This window comes from Borostomias antarcticus (genome assembly GCF_949987555.1).
Source record: "Borostomias antarcticus genome assembly, chromosome: 25".
Taxonomy (NCBI): domain Eukaryota; kingdom Metazoa; phylum Chordata; class Actinopteri; order Stomiiformes; family Stomiidae; genus Borostomias; species Borostomias antarcticus.
The window spans coordinates 11,953,272-11,954,298 of NC_140258.1; the positions used below are offsets into that span (position 1 = coordinate 11,953,272).

At 52.4% G+C, this 1,027-nt stretch overlaps 1 protein-coding gene across 1 annotated transcript in view; it reads left to right on the forward strand.

The window, feature by feature from the left end:
• Positions 1-303: 303 nt before the first annotated feature.
• Positions 304-1,027, forward strand: part of mcu (mitochondrial calcium uniporter) — a gene marked incomplete at its 5' end in the record, with an annotated part of 47,923 nt that continues 47,199 nt past the window's right edge. The window contains one exon of the mRNA XM_084458904.1: positions 304-420. Coding sequence (XP_084315030.1) covers positions 304-420 — 117 coding nt within the window. The remainder of the gene's footprint in view (positions 421-1,027) is intronic.

Below are 1,027 nucleotides of genomic sequence, written 5' to 3' on the forward strand. Positions count from 1 at the left end.
TTCAGTATTTACCTACTTCGTTCTCTTATAATGATCAACGTAATCGTGTGTTGCCGGGTGCACGCCGCGGGTATCGACAGTGTGAGAACGGAATGCAAACCCCACCCCTGATCACAATCCGGTGGAACCCAGTGTCCTAATCGTGCGCACCCACATTCCTTGCCGCGTTCAGCGCTCGTATGAGAGGCAGTTGCCCAACCCACTCCCCACCCTCCTCCTCCTCCCTCCTCCTCTTCCTCCTCCTCCTCTACTTCTGCCTCGTCCGCCCGCAGCATTCGCCTTCAGTGAGGTCTCACTACAGAGATGGCTGCAAAAGTGTGCCGATCGGTCCTCCTGCTGTCCCGGAGCGGCGGCGCGGTGGCACCCGGCCTCCCCGCACTAGTCTCCTCGCAACGACCCCACCAGCAGCACATACGACCGGTAAGTGACCGGGCGGAGTCGTGAATAAGGGACACGCCAAGTCAGGACGCGGGGATCGCCAAGGCGGTGCGGTCTCCAGCACAGGAAGGCTAAGGAAGTAGCATCGTTAATAGTTTTGTCCGATCCTCTTCTCGGTTATTGGTTGATCCCCTGCTAGTGGAGCTATAGACAAGTAGCATAAATACATCTAAGGTCAACTATTGTGATCGTGTAAGTGTCCAGTCGTGGAGTCCCCAGACGCGCGCACCTCGTTTGGACAGCAGTAGCAATGCAGATCTGCTGCCCCGTCTAAGCAGTGTGTCTTTCTGTTTGTTATCTAACAATCTGCCTGCCTCGGCTCGTATTCGGCTTCTCTGTATGACTTGGACGGTCGATGCATTGTAGTTGACCATAAATCGTTTACGACTATTTTCTCTAATTGCCTTGAATGCAATGAATCCAACTTCAATGTAGCGGTGGACTACCGCCGTAACGCATGCGTGTAACGTCACTGGTGTTTCCATGATCGACACATCATGTTAGAATATCATGGTTCTGGTGACTTGACTGGATATTGTTCATACATGTTTCCATTTTATTAAGATCCTAGCTAGCTTTCGGTTTGCAA